This window comes from Scatophagus argus, chromosome 2, assembly GCF_020382885.2.
Source record: "Scatophagus argus isolate fScaArg1 chromosome 2, fScaArg1.pri, whole genome shotgun sequence".
Lineage (NCBI taxonomy): Eukaryota > Metazoa > Chordata > Actinopteri > Scatophagidae > Scatophagus > Scatophagus argus.
In genome coordinates, this window is record NC_058494.1 from 11830373 (window position 1) to 11843193 (window position 12821).

General features: G+C 38.3%; 2 protein-coding genes across 5 annotated transcripts; both read right to left on the reverse strand.

The window, feature by feature from the left end:
* Window positions 1-413: 413 nt before the first annotated feature.
* Window positions 414-6772, reverse strand: LOC124069833 (C-type lectin domain family 4 member M-like). 4 transcript variants are annotated; one of them, XM_046409326.1, is made up of 7 exons: window positions 6536-6772; window positions 3901-4017; window positions 2709-2860; window positions 2228-2666; window positions 1670-1797; window positions 1246-1346; window positions 414-1150 (listed from the first exon to the last, which is right to left on the reverse strand). In XM_046409326.1, exons 1-7 carry the CDS (start codon window positions 6684-6686, stop codon window positions 1006-1008), a joined length of 1233 nt encoding a protein of 410 aa, XP_046265282.1. In that variant the 5' UTR covers window positions 6687-6772; the 3' UTR covers window positions 414-1005. The 4 variants fall into 4 exon arrangements, with proteins under 4 accessions (XP_046265282.1, XP_046265273.1, XP_046265264.1 ...); XM_046409317.1 differs by having other exon boundaries at window positions 1670-1794; window positions 2228-2860; XM_046409308.1 differs by having other exon boundaries at window positions 2228-2860.
* A 1835-nt stretch (window positions 6773-8607) lies between these two features.
* On the reverse strand, window positions 8608-12799 carry LOC124053374 (C-type lectin domain family 4 member M-like). Its single transcript, XM_046378467.1, has 6 exons — window positions 12712-12799; window positions 11865-11954; window positions 11064-11156; window positions 10084-10226; window positions 8846-8946; window positions 8608-8755 (listed from the first exon to the last, which is right to left on the reverse strand). Exons 1-6 carry the CDS (start codon window positions 12797-12799, stop codon window positions 8608-8610), a joined length of 663 nt encoding a protein of 220 aa, XP_046234423.1.
* Between the last annotated feature and the right edge of the window lie 22 nt (window positions 12800-12821).

Below are 12821 nucleotides of genomic sequence, written 5' to 3' on the forward strand. Positions count from 1 at the left end.
ATGCAAACTACCCACATATGTTCTATGTCTAAAACAAATGTGAGAAAAGTATCTGGTACGAAAAGTGAGTCGATTCATATAACTTCCACAAAAATGTGTTCCCCTGATGAGAAATGTATAGTAGGCTGTGTGAACCGATGAGTACTGATACTTTTGACAAGTATCTACCATAGCTAATAATAGCAAGTGGATGACAAATCCAGAAACGGATCATGCAAAAATTGGACAGACTGCAAAAGGTCAGTTACTTACAGGATGTGCTGACCTGAAATGTCCAAGGATCAGTTGGCTAATATCTCAGTATTCCATGCATCTTTTTAGTGACTGAGATACGTGACCACCAGTTTATACAGAATTACAGTAATTAAAGAAGGCATACATCGATTTAAATTCAATCATAACTGAACTGTCAGTTAAGGAGGAACAAAAAACTTTTACTTTCATTATTTGCAACCAAAGCAGTGACCCATGTTGGATATTTATTTCTATGGATGTTAACAGGTCACTTTCCCTGCAGTGCAGTAACCATATCAGGTTACATTAACACTAATGTAGCAAGTCTGAAAATGCTGTTTATACCTGAAATTGATGTGCATGCACACATTACCATATTCTGATTGTCTAAGGCAACGCTGAAATGTCAAACAACAAGAAACGGCTAAATCTCTTCTCCTTGTCAGCTGCAAAATGCTCTTATTAACCTGAGTTTCATGTACTGTCTGGTGGGTTTGGATCCGCTGGAAGGACGTTCTGTGTCTCATCGGGTAGGGTGGGTCAACCATTAATGTGAAGATCGGTGAGTCGGTTCAGTCTGCATGTTGAAGTGTTCTTTGGCTCTGTTTTTGTCCATAAATTGCACCTGATGACTTTACCATTGGTGTGTGCTTTCTGTCTTTGGAGAGAAAATACTGCATTGCTCCTGATGAGCAGGTCCACATGTTGCTTGACACCCTCTACTGTAAGTCTATCAGTGTGTGCTGAAAAGAGCTTTGAGTGTTAAGTCTTTTAATTTATTTGCAATTTCTTTTCACAGACCCAGGAGAGTGAAAGGGAACAGTCTTCATCGTTCCAGCTATTTTCATCATTAAAACTCTTTATATTCCCACAGTTTTCTTGTCTTTTACCGTTGGGCTCCCCTGAACTCCAGTAGCTGAAATTTAAAAAAAGAAAAAAGCTTTTTGTAAGAGAGTACATGCCAAGAATCACAAGGCAATTATTTGATATAGTTAAACAAAATGTGTTAACTTGTTGGTCATTCGAGTCCCATCCACCCATTTCCATGTCCCTTCGTTCTCCAAGTCAGTCAGGCCAATCCACATGTACGTCTTGAATTTGTTAGCAAAATCCTTGTTAAAAAAGACACAAACAATATTCTTATTGTTTATTCTTACTTATACTTTCATGTTAGGTTTATTTTTCAAAGACTCTCTCTCTCACACACACACAGAGCTGTGTTTCCATCACTACTGGGGACATTACATAGACTTACATTCATTTCCTGGAGGCTCAACCACCACCTAATCAAAACAACAAACATAACTTGCACAGTCCTAACCCTTACCTTAACCTAACCCTAATGTCACCCTAACATTTATTGATTTACACTGCCGCAACTACAGGAATACGCGCCCACACACACACACGCACACACACACACACACACACACACCTGTTCTTCTTTGCTGTTGATAATCATCAGATCTGCACCTCGTTGAAGACAGTCATCTCTGCTTTGTTGCCAGGTTTTCTTGGAAGGAAAAGCACGATAGAAACTACCTCTGAAATACTCCCATTCTTCTTGAGCATAGAGAGAAACAGAAAGAACCGTAATATTTAATACAACAACACCAATAAACAAATGGCCCTGCCACAAACCAAAGAGAAATCTGTACCTTTGCCATATCATATGAACAAGGATTGACAAGTGACAAGGATTTAACTTTACCATCACACCTCCCAGTCATTCCTCTGTAGCACTTCCACCTCCAGTGTGTCTTCTCTGTTACATTAAATCTCTCATTTCAACACCTTTCATTGCTTACATTACAATTCCATCCCTATTACTATTACAATTCTTCACAAAAGAGTATGAGGAGCTGCTCCTTCACATAGAGTTAAGCTGGCAATGCAGTTCAGCTCCCATCTACAAGCACAATAGCTCAGTGTAATCTTTTCAGCAGCCAGCAGTCCCACCACGATTTCCTCAGAAACTGCATTCTTTAGTTACCTTGATGCATTCTCAGAAGATCATTTCTGTCTTTGGCCAGGGCTTCAAATCGTTCTTGCAGCTGGTCTTTCTCTCTTGACAGCTGGTTGTAACTGGTCTGTAACCGGTCTTTCTCTCTTGACAGCTGGTTGTAACTGGTCTGTAACCGGTCTTTCTCTCTTGACAGCTGGTTGTAACTGGTCTGTAACCGGTCTTTCTCTCTTGACAGCTGGTTGTAACTGGTCTGTAACTGGTCTTTCTCTCTTGACAGCTGGTTGTAACTGGTCTGTAACTGGTCTTTCTCTCTTGACAGCTGGTTGTAACTGGTCTGTAACTGGTCTTTCTCTCTTGACAGCTGGTTGTAACTGGTCTGTAACTGGTCTTTCTCTCTTGACAGCTGGTTGTAACTGGTCTGTAACTGGTCTTTCTCTCTTGACAGCTGGTTGTAACTGGTCTGTAACTGGTCTTTCTCTCTTGACAGCTGGTTGTAACTGGTCTGTAACTGGTCTTTCTGTAAAGTCAGCTTGTTTTCTAACTGGTTTCTCTCCCTGATAAGGTTGCTGTAGTTTGTCTGTAACTCATCCATTTCTTTAGTCAGGTTGTTATAGCTGGTGTGTAACAGGGCCATCTTCTCCTTCTGCTCAGAGTTGGTAACTGTGTTTGACACATACACAAAACAAAAACAAAAAACAAAGAAACACTGTCAACATGTCAACAAGAATTATCTTCTTTGGGCTTTATCAGCATGCTATCAAAGTGCATATATCCAAGAAAGAAAGATAGCAAAATTTTTATTTTAATTTATATTTTAATTTAATTTTTAATTTTAATTTTATCAGTCCCAAGCTGGGAAATTACATCTCTGCATTTAACCCATCACTGATTTAATGAATGCAATGAAACACACAGGAGCAGTGGGTTGCATCTATCATGCGCCTGGGGAGCATACTGGGGGTTAAGTGCCTTGCTCAAGGGCACATCAGCCAGCTAATGGAAGGGGGAGGGGGGCATATGATGTCAGTTTTATCTTTGTGTTTTTCAAATTTTTACTTTGTTTTGTAATAAAGGGTTTTACTGTTTTCAGTAATTTATAACAGCATGGCCTGTACCAATTAACAGTCAGTCAGTTAATAGTCAGTTAGTCAGTTAATTAGAAAATCAGAAATTATTGACAAAGATGACATCATTTATAACTTCTTTAACCTATTTTAAATGTGTAATAACAAATATAATATTTGTTTGGTGACACTAGAAGAAAAGCCACTGGATTGTCAAAATCAGATGGCTTCATTCCCCTGGGATGGACAGACATGAAATATGTTGAATAAATCTGAAAGAATTCCCACAGTTATACCATCCGTGTGAAGTGATCATATTGTCCTAAGAATAGCACAGAAGAAAAGCTCTCATACTGCCACCAAATGAAATGACACTGTGTAATGTGCTTCCAGTCATTCATACTGTGAGAATAAGTGACTTCAGTGTTTCCCTGAAAAAAAGGAAAGAATAAAAAAGAAAGCAAACAAACAATGATCCAACGACTGTTCCATGCAAGCACCCAGTAGCAGTGGCAGATCAATACAGTCTGGTATCATATTCCATAAATGTATATGCTAGGAATATGACAAACAAGCAAAAATGTTAATCAGCATCACTTGCTTAGTGATTTATCATCATGCTAACTAAATACACACATATTAATATGGAAACCGTGATTATGAGTCCAGTCAGGAGCAGAAGACACAGCACACTCAGAAACACCACAGTCCCTCTGTTGGGACTCTTGTTTTCTTGTTTTCTGTCTCCAGCACCTGGAATTAGAGGACAGTATCTGTAATGTGTTTTGTTTCAGTATCAAATCAAATACAATTTTATCAAGCCTTTTACTTTTACTTGATAATAGGGGTGGGCATTGGCAAGGACTCCATGATACGATACATATCACAATACATTTGGTACCATACGATACTATCACAATATATTGCGATACTGAATTTATTGTGATATATTGCGATATTCAACATAGTTCAATGAAAATGTAAAACTAGAGTTTAATTATCAGTTGCTGTGTACAATCTGGATAGTCTTACGTCTTATCAAAACTGAATTAAATCAACATAACTCAGAGTAACTCTATTTATAACTCAATTTATTTTAATATGATATTGAAAAACATCTGGGAGGTAGATTCCATTGTAACAAAAATATTACTCTTACATAAACTGAACAAACTGAACCAGTGGACACACTGATGTCAAAAACAAAGTGCATAGTATTTATAAAACTATAAATAAACTGACTTAAACTATAAGTTCTAGTTTATTTATAGTTTATTTAGGGTTGTCAAAACATTAACGCGTTGCATTAACGCCATAATTAATTAATGATGCGTAATAATAAATTTTATTACGCAGTTATTTTTATTATAATTATTATTTTCAAAGTCCGTTGCTCACTAGCTATCCAATCGTTGCTCACTTGCTCACTAAAAAAAACTGCGTTAATGTGCGATAAAATAAAAAATAATAATTGGTGGCGTTGAATGCCATAATAACGCATTGACCAGCACAGTCCTAATGCATTAGCGCGCTACCGTTTTGACAGCCCTAAGTTTGTTTATAGTTTTAAACTATAGTTTAAGTGAATCGTTGCGATAAGTTCGCAAATTCGTCGTGTTCCCACAATATTTAACACAAGTCTGACACAGTTTGCAAATGGCATTTCCCATGTCCATACTTTGGTACCTGGTTTTCTATAGAATCCAAAGTGTGCCCACACACCTGCTTTAAAATGTGAGAGAGCCACTCTTAACTTTTCCGCTGTCTCAGCCATGTTGGACTTTCTCTAAAGCTTGCCCTTAGTGACCACCGGACCGCCACTACCCATCAAGGCAGCAAGCAATACGGCGATATCTACAGGATTGGAGATTGTATTTGTGTTTGGCTGATGTTGGCTGATGTTTTATTAATTTTATTTTATTAAAAATCGATTTTTGGAGTCAGAAATTGATGTAGTATATCGTGAAAAGAATTATCGCGATACATTGCCATAACAATATTTTTGCAAACCCCTACTTTACACACAGATCAAGATAGAGAAAAAGCACAAAGTGTAAAGCAGGCATATTGCTTCATATGAGATGCTACATTGTATAATCTTAATGTTTTCTTCTGAAGGTTATGAAGTTATAAAAACTGAACATGTCTGACATAAGATTTCCTTCAGATCTCTGTAGCTTTTCTGACAGTTGCACCAACCTGTTATCAGTTGGGTGTGCAGAGGCGAGAAAGTTAGCTGGTCTAAGCTGCTCTCAAGGTTTCCACTACATGAATGGGCAAAACCCCCATAGAAACTCTTCAAAATCCTTTAGAGAGCCTTCCCAGAAGAGCGGAAGCTGCCACAGTGGGACCAACTTAATGTTAACCATGTCTATGCGCTTAGAATACGATGTCACTAAAATCCTTGTTGGTGTAATGGTCAGGCGTCCTAGTACTTGTGTCTGTATAGTGTGTGCACTTTATTTAAATGAATATTGCAACTTCTTCATATGACGGCCAGTTTCATCAACACTTTTGAGAAGGCATAACCACAGCATAACCCAGCCCTTGAGTCTGCTTCTTGGAAACTACTAACTGGAGAGTCTAAGGGTTTATGGAAAATTGAAAGCGCAACACAACATTTCTGTATTTCATTTCTTACTAACGGTTATGAACAGTCAACCCACAAGGCAAATATCCCCTTCAGCAAACTGAATTATATGTTCATGAAACAGAAAGTTTAGGTTCATTGGTTTTTGATTCTCAGCAAGGCCTCAGTTTGTTCCATATTACCAAATCAACGAAAACAGCAATACAGAAAAACAAACTATAAATGTAAAACTACCGTGTTTCACATCTTCATGATGGGAAGATGATTGTTCCCTGATCAAACAGCATAATAATGAAAATCAATTTCATAATTTGTGATAGTAATTCCCAGTAGCTGAATCTAAGTACTGAATGGCATCACTGCAGGATTCAATACAAGCAGGTTTGATCTCTAACCCAAAGAAGAGAAAAAAAAAAAAGAAAATATAAAATGAGAAAGAAGAGCGTGTGAACTTCTTTTGTCTCTTTGACTTTTACTTCACATTAGAATAGCTTGTCACACAGGGCATTAAAGTCTTTGTTTTCTCCCAGACAAGGTCCTTCAGAACATAAAGTCTATTTGTGTGTGTTGATATTTAAGGAACACATGTAAACACATGTAAATACATTCATTTCATAAATCAGCAGTCAACGTCTTATTATAGTATGCACATATAAGAATTTGTCTGCATGTGTTCATTACCGGAAAGTGGAGGTTCAGCTTTGTTTGGCTCCAGTGTGTGGATCCTTTCTTCATTTGCATAAATACTTTCTGAGCATTTTCGTGAACTCGTCCTCTTGCCTGGATTACCCAATGGTCTTTGTACGTTAACATAGATATCAAATTGATCCATGATGTTCAACTGTAGTGATGGTTTAGTAAGGTCCTGAGCGGCCTGAGGACATCGATGCTTGTGAAAATCGCTGTGCTGTTTTAAAGAGAGGGTGTTCCCAACACTCTCAAGGGACTGCACTTAACAAGAGCTGAGCCATTTCAGCCACTTCTGCAAAATCTATTTTGGTTATCATGCTGCTCAAAATCATTTTACATGTGGGTACAAAAATACAAGTACAGTAGGATTTAGAAGTACCATTAAATGTATTCTCTTCATATAACTAATGCCATTGCTCAATGCAACTGACAATTCTCTGGCAGCAGTACATTATTTTTAAGATTAACACACTTCGGTTCAGTATGCTTTTTAACTTTTTTAATTAATAGTACTTCTGCAGAGACTACACTGTGTGGACAATAGTATTGGGACAACTGACCATTTCATCAACAGGAACTTTGATGACATTGCATTCTAAATACAGGGATATTAATATGCCCTATAACCGCTGCCACACTACTAGGAAGGCTTAACAAGATGTTCATGTATTCCTTGGGAATTTTTGTCCATTCATGTAGTAAAACCATAGTGATACCTGGCTTGCAATCTTTGATCCCAAATGTATTTGATGGATTTTGAAGTCAGGGCTCTGTGTGGGCCAGTCAACGTCTTCCACACCAAACTCACCCAACATGTCTTTACTGACCTTGCTTTGTGCAGTGGGGCATAATCAAGCTGGAACAGAAAAGGACCTTCACCAAACTGGTGAAATAAAATTTCCCTTTGCTGGAAGTAAGAGGCCTAGCCCAACCCCTACAATACAACCCTGTACCACACCTGAATTTAACAATAAAGATGTGTGTCCCATTACATACTCTTTCACATTTCCATAATTGCGAAAAACAATCTCACCATAAGGTCATTTCAGTAGCTGTTGTGATTGTTTTGTTAAATATGCTGTTTTTAGAAAGAATAATGGGTGAAGCTACAGTGAGATTCACATTAGAGAAAACATTTCTTTTTCTTTGTTCAGAGTCTGAATATGTCTGTAAAATACTGATAGCAGGCATGGCTGAACTGACCACTGACTTTATTATTATTGACTTGCTAATATAAACGAATGAATGAATAAATAATGGAATAAAATGACCTTTATTTAATAATTTTATAGCAAACAATTATATATAGCATACAAGGAAATCTTATATGTTATACAATATATATAGTGTATCTATGGATAATCAAATGGCTCCGCAAGCAAATGCATATATGTTTAAATGTTTAAGCAACCAGCAAATCACTAAATATGCTTTGGTGAGAGTAGAGATTCATGGAGTTGCTTCACAGTTTGGGTAGCATGAAACAACTGTAATCGTTTCTTCCTTGGTGTCAGATACAACAAATAGGTGAAGAAATGAAACCTGTTTGAACTGAAGACACCTTCATATCAGCCTGGTTAGAAACAATTAAAATCATTCTCTTCTTTTCGGGTACACCAGGCCAGTCTCTCATAGTCTTCAGATTTGAATTTCTATCACATACATGCACTGTGTATCATATAAATCATGTCATCAACCTGTATTTTTTATACACATATATTAGATACACACATTGCAACAACACTTCAGAGTAACAACTGGTCCCTGGGTCAGAGCATCAGGTCAACACTGTTTTTGCAATTTGTAATTCTGGGGAAAAAGCACATAAGGTTTTATATGACTAACAGTTTCAGTGAGTTATTTTGGTCTCTGGCATGGCACAATTAAAGTACTGAAACGTATGCTTAATTTATATACATATATGTCTGTTTGCGAAGGTTAATCCATTTGTGTCTGTGCTAAAGAACCACTTTTATCCTCAGCCTGGCCATAATCAGTACTTCAGTTGTTGTCAGTTTGGCTGTTGAATTACAGATTACAGATTACAGATTACAGATCCATAATTACAGATCCACTGTCTTTTCACAGATCCAGATATTTTGAGTTTCACATGGTTTATCATTCCAGCTGTTTTCATTGTCAAAGAACTTTATTTCTCCACAGTCTTCATCACTGCCTTTATGACTGTTAGGCTCATTCGTGCCCCAGTAGCTGAAAACCCAAACACAAAGAATATGTGATACTAGTTTCTGATGTTGATGCAAATGTATTGCGACTGATTTAGAAATAATGTGCACGAACCTTGTGGTCAGCGGAGTCCCATCCACCCATTTCCACGTTCCCTCCTTGTCTCGATCAGTCAGTCCAATCCAAATGAGCCTCCGAAAGCGCCTTGTGAATTCCTTGTTTACAGAGAGAAACAAACAACCATATTCACAAATGCAACATGAAGTAACTGTAATCCTCTACCTTGGTTACCTCCGTCTCTCTCTCACTTTCAAAATCAGAATCAGAATTCCTCTTTTATCCTTCTTTTTTGTACAGACATTGCACTTGCAATTTTCCTGACCAAGAAAGAAACTGAAAAATATAAAAACAGGATAAAAACTAAAATAAGTATAAATTTAACATCTAAAATAACAGGTATTTACATGTGTCTGTACATATATACATTTCCAGGGAAAAATACCGTTACAGTGCAGAGTTTAACAGTTTGATGAAACTGAACTGACTGAATGAGCTCCTGTAGTTAATCAGCACATTGTGGAGAGGGTGAGAAGGAAAGTCCAGTATTGTCCTTATTTTGGACAACATCCTCCTGTCAGACACCACTGTCAGAGAGTCCAGTTCCTGTCCCACAACATGGCTGGCCTTCTTGATGATTCTGTTGAGTCTGTTAGTGTCTCCCACCCTCAGGCAGCTGCCCCAGCAGGCAACAGCGCATGTGATGGCACTGGACACCACCGACTCATAGAACATCCTCAGTGCTGTCCTGCAGATGTTGAAGGACCTCAGTCGCCTCAGAAAATAGAGCTCTGGCCCTTTCTGTAAACAGTGTCCACGTTTTTGCACCAGTCCAGTTTGTGGTCCAAGTACACCCCCAGATACTTGTATTCCTCCACCACCTCCACAGTGGCCCCTTTGATGTTGATAGGGGTCACTGGATCCTTAGTCCTCCTCAGGTCCACCACCAGTTCCTTGGTCTTAGGTCGTAGGTGGTTTTTCCCGCTCCATGTGACAAAGTTGGAGCATGGTGCGGGAACCCCCTCTCCCCGGTGGAGCCCCAGTGATGCTGATCACTGCGTCTGACATGCAGCACTTTAGGCGTACGTACTGTGGACTGCCAGTCAGATAGTCTGCGATCGAGGACACCAGTGGGGCAACCACCTGCATCGCTGTCAGCTTCTCAGCCAACAGAGCCGGCCCGATGGTGTCAAATGCACTTGAGAAATCAAAGAACACGATACTCATAGTGCTTGTCGACTTGTCCAGGTTACGGATACACACACACGCGCAAACACACACACGCACACACACACCTGTTCTTCTTTGCTGTTGATAATCACTAGGTCTGCTCCTCTCTGCTGACAGTCAATCCTGCTTTCTTGCCAGGATTCCTTTTGTGAAGAAATGTAATAGAAACTGTTGTTGAAATACACCCATCCTTGACGAGAATATTCAGCTGTTAAAAAAGAAAAAGAAAAAGATCTAGTGATGTGGGTGTCTTCCTTTGTAGCATCTCTAAGGAGTGTATAGCCATTTACTAAATGATTTGTAACACTGTAATGTAGTTGTGTGACTTGTGCAGGACCATTTTACCTCCTTATTAACATCCATGAAGACATATTTTGCACTATTACAGCAATGTTTTAATAAATCTTTATTCATTTCCTGTATACATCAGGCTTCACTTCTGGGGAGTGTTTACAGATAGTTGCTGACAAATATATTGTGAAACATTTACATGCGCTTATAGATCAACCAAGTACACTATAAACCATTTATTCAATGTTTATATTTTACTTATAAATGCTAAATACTGGGACTTAAGTGTTGCTATGCTGTGCATGTGGTCATCATCTCCACAGCTTAACAGGATGGAGTGGTTCACTTAATATTTCCAGCGAAGTTAAAAGAAAAAAAAATTGTCTTTGTGTTTTGTTTTTTTTTTACAGTAACAGCACTGGTGTACAGGATGTGGCTGCTGGCTGTGTTGCACAACCAATTATAGAGATGCTAAAGTAGTTAAATATTTATTTTTGCGTGGTAATTTCCTTTTATCCACTCCTGATGTTATCACAGCAGCTTCTCTCTTTATCATGGTCACACTTCTTATTATTGAGGGGCTTAAAGGAAAAGAAAATGTTGCATGACTTAGACAAACATAGAAGACAGAATTCATTTTTAGTGTGAGATGGCAGAATCATTGAAACACATATAAAATGAGCATAATAAATGTTTAACATAGTCAAACACACGAAGTTTGAAAATAGAAACATAAATTCATTGTAAGACTCACTGAAGATGGCCAGCTTTCTCTTCAACTCGCCCCTCTCTTTGGTCACGTTTTTAAAAATGGCCTCAGTATGGGATGTTCCATCTTCAGAGCCATCTGAGAGAGCAGATTTACAGTCTTTTTTATTAAAACTGCAGTTCATTCATCATTTCAGATTGCCATTACTTAGCATGGTTATCTGGGCAAAAATCTGTTTAACAGCAAGCAAAATCTAACATAACTATTTGGAAATGTTACAAATAAGGTTTTGAAGAACATGATGATGATGAGTTTTAGTGAGCTTGATTTGATTTAAGACCATAATGAAAATGTAAAAAGCTGGAAACTATTGGAAAGCACTGTCGCCTCATAGCAAGAGGGTTCCAGGTTCGAATCCCGGTCTGGGACCTTCTGTGTGGAGTTTGCATGTTCTCCCTGTGCCTGCGTGGGTTTTCTCCGGGTACTCCGGCTTTGCCCCTAGGTGTGAGTGTGAGAGTGTGTGGTTGTCTGTGTGTTGGCCCTGCGATTGACTGTCGACCAGTCCAGGGTGTACCCTGCCTCTCGCCCGTAGTCAGCTGGGATAGGCTCCAGCTCCCCCGCTACCCTGACGGATAAGCGGTATAGAAAACGGATGGATGGATGGATGGATGTTTCATTGTCAATTTATGCAGTGTAGTTTATAAGTACAGCCTAGACTGGTTTTGTAATATGATGTGCTGTGAGAAACATAGAGGGCAACTGTCATAGCTTGAAACTGTGGTGGTAGCAGTTCCACATTCTGGTCTTACATTAATAATCAGAAGAGTGAGACATGGTTGAACTCACAGAGAGTCAGACGCAGTGAAATGTTGAGAGCAGCTTGTAAGATACACAGGAGTCCAAAGCTCACGGCAACAACTCTGTACACATTTGCCCCTGTGTGCAGAAATCAAACAGGCATACACTTGCAAAGACATTGTTTGTTGTTGATATTGTTATTACCTATCAAACCAAGTTCATGTTACTTTTTCTACGCTGCTTCAGTTGATGAAAACAAGTGTTGACTTCATTTGTGATTTGTTACCACATTAGGTGTCTTTGAGTCATTTTTATTGACACATCTATGATATAAATGGCTAAAACTAATCAGACAAATTAATTCCATTCTTATCTAGCACCACATATAATTATGTGAGAATGTGGATGAAAGATAAAAGTGGTGATAAGAAACAAATGCAGTTTGGAGTCTTGGTAGGTTTCTTTCATGCTTTTTAAAATCTCAGTCTTTGTTCTGTCTTTCGCAGATAGCCTGATACGGTACACAGGTCATTGCATTTGGTTGCGGTTCTTTTGTGTGCATAAAACTCTCTAAAATAAAAATAGATAGATAAGATAGAAATCTCTGTAAGTGTCAAATTTGGCTTCTGTGTGGTTCAACTAGCAAAACTGTGGCAATAGCATGTAAAACAAACAGCATTAAAATGAAAAACACAAACTGAACAAAATATGTTTATAATTATTTGAGATATCCTCACAAATTTACAACTGTGTGTTAAAAAGCAAAAATATTTTCCATGTATAATTTAGTTATATCCTTTCTAAATAGCTTGTTCCTAAAGAACAACTGAGCAAAAAATAAAAAATGAAAAGAAAGCATGCTCAAGACCTCAGTGTGCTTCAAGGATCTTCTTACCTAAACGTCTTTTTCGATTGTTGCTTAAAGTTCCAACGTCGTCATAGAAGTGATAGCCATTTATTTCTTCTGACATGTTCAGATACATGTCTGAAGTAGCCATGTGAAAA